The 2,324-nt window shown below is 49.7% G+C and overlaps 1 protein-coding gene across 1 annotated transcript; it reads right to left on the bottom strand.

Moving 5' to 3' along the window:
- Positions 1-549: 549 nt before the first annotated feature.
- On the bottom strand, positions 550-1,848 carry LOC309556439 (uncharacterized protein; the record flags this gene model as incomplete). The annotated part of the gene is made up of 1 exon (XM_082258902.1): positions 550-1,848. One exon carries the CDS (start codon positions 1,846-1,848, stop codon positions 550-552), a length of 1,299 nt encoding a protein of 432 aa, XP_082115028.1.
- Positions 1,849-2,324: the final 476 nt, after the last annotated feature.

The following is a 2,324-nucleotide window of genomic DNA, read 5'->3' as shown; positions in this document are numbered from 1 at the left end:
AGGAAAGTAGGTTAATGGGAAATCTGGGTTAGGCTCCTATAGTTCAAGACCAAGTTCAACACATGCAAATGCACATAGAATGTATGTGGGAATAAGAACTATATAAGTAATTTTTTGGTTGAAAATGTAATCTTTATTTGCATAAAAGATATACAAAAAACAATACTTTTGTCGGGGTACATTCTCCCCTGTACTGCGACGCAGCGCATAAATACACTACATTACAATACATTTCCGGTCATACTAATAAATACATTCAATCACATACATTCATTCTGCGGTATGATGCCTGATGTGTTGTGCGGAGTAAGGGTACCCCGAGCCATCACATCATGCATGACGCCGCAATACCCCTGAAGCATGAAACTAAATAACATTGTCTATACGTTATGTTACTCAAACTGAATCAATACTGTAACATTTCAAAAAAGCAACAGGTGTGATGGGGGGGTGGGAGAGAGGGGTAAGGGGAGGGGAATGAAATCACAGGCCCGAAGCTTTATTGAATGGACAAAGACACACAAGGGAGAGTGGGGGAAGGGGAAATCTTCAGACCTCCTCTTCCTCCATGAGATCCATCAGGTTATAGTCTCTGAGCAGACTGTGAACCAGTCTGCGACAGTCCTCAATGGACATCCTCTCCCTCTGGTGGATAAGGCGCTTTCTGGCGCACCATAAAGCATCCTTAAAGCAACACAACACCCGCCAGGCGTTGTCAATGTCCTCCTGTGTAAAAGTACCATGAAAAAGTCCATTCAGCACAGCAAAATGTGTGATGGCAGTCTGTGAAACAAAGTCTTTAAGTTCAGGTTCCAAGGCCCTCAACAGGCTCTGTGCAAATGAGCACTCCCAGAAAACGTGAAAGGACGTTTCCTCGTGGATGATACAAAAGGGGCAGTGCCTGTATCTGCACAAGTTTCTGGCATGCATAAATGTCCTGAGTGGCAAACCCCCCTGGACAGCCATCCACGCCAGATCTTTATGCCTGTTGGTGAGTCTCTTTGAAGAAACATTCCTCCAGACCACTTTGCAAGTGGCTGAAGGGAGGCCTGGAACAGTCTCAGCAATGTCCGATGCTCTGATCAACTTGTAGATAGTTTTTGGCTTCCACAAGTCGGGCTTAACTCCATGTAGCCCCAGCTCCTTGATGAACTTGAAAGTGTCCAAGTAGTACCAAGGAGTGTCCCAGTTGTAGGGGATGGAGCTGTCCCATTTGTCCCATCCAAGGGACCTCCAGAGAGGCAGGAGGAAAAAACGGGACATGGAGTTGCCTCCAGAGTCCGAAGTTCTGTCAATCAAAGTTCTGCGGATGCAGTTGCAGGCAAAGAACACCCCCAGTAACGTTGCGATGTCGGGCACGCCCTTACCGCCCTTGAGGGGTTCCTTGAACATGACTGCTCGCTTCACTCTGTCCATCTTGGAGCCCCAGATGAAGTGGAACACCGCCCTGGTGATGGCCTTGCAGGTGTTGACCCGTGGGGGCCAGGCCTGGGCGAGGTACTGCAACACAGGGAGGATCTCGCTGCGGAGTACCAGTGTTTTCCCTTCGATGGTGAGTTCTCTGAGGCTCCATAGTCCAAACTTTTGTCTCATCTTGGACAGTCTCTCCTCCCAAGACTTCAGGGCTGCGCCCTCAGCTCCAAACCAAACTCCAAGAATTTTGATGAAGTCCGCCTTGATGCCGAAAGGGATTGATGCAGAAGAAGGCAGGAACCACTTTCCGAAGAGCATGATCTCTGACTTCCCGCAGTTGACTTTTGCCCCTGAAGCTTTGCCGAAGTCCTCACAGGTCTGGACGAGCGAGTCGATGGAGCGCTGATCAGCACAGAACACCGTTACGTCGTCCATGTAGAGTGAGCACTTGACAACCCTTCTGTCCGGTCCCGGTGCGGTGATCCCTCTGATCTCTGGGTTCTGTCGGATGCATTCGGCAAAGAGCTCTATACAGCAAACAAAAAGCAGAGGTGAGAGAGGGCAGCCTTGTCTGACCCCAGAGAGAACAGGGAAAGGGTCAGTTTTCCAGCCATTCACCAACACCGTACTACAAATGTCATTATACATCACATTCACATACGAACAAAACATGTCCCCAAGACCAAACCTGCGCAGAGCTCTGCACATAAACTCATGGGAGACACGGTCAAAGGCCTTTTCCTGGTCAAGACTGACCAGGGCCGCGTGCACACGGCGGCCTCGAATGTACTGGACCGTGTCCCGGACAAGCGCAAGGCTGTCCGCAATCCTGCGACCAGGAATGCCGCAAGTCTGATCCGGGTGGATGATCTGTCCGATGACAGATTTCAGCCTGTTGGCCAGAACCTTGG

Source organism: Pelophylax lessonae, assembly GCF_965119305.1.
Source record: "Pelophylax lessonae genome assembly, chromosome: 5".
Taxonomy (NCBI): domain Eukaryota; kingdom Metazoa; phylum Chordata; class Amphibia; order Anura; family Ranidae; genus Pelophylax; species Pelophylax lessonae.
Note: the sequence above shows the minus strand (reverse complement) of the source record. Positions and strands in the feature narration are given on the sequence as shown.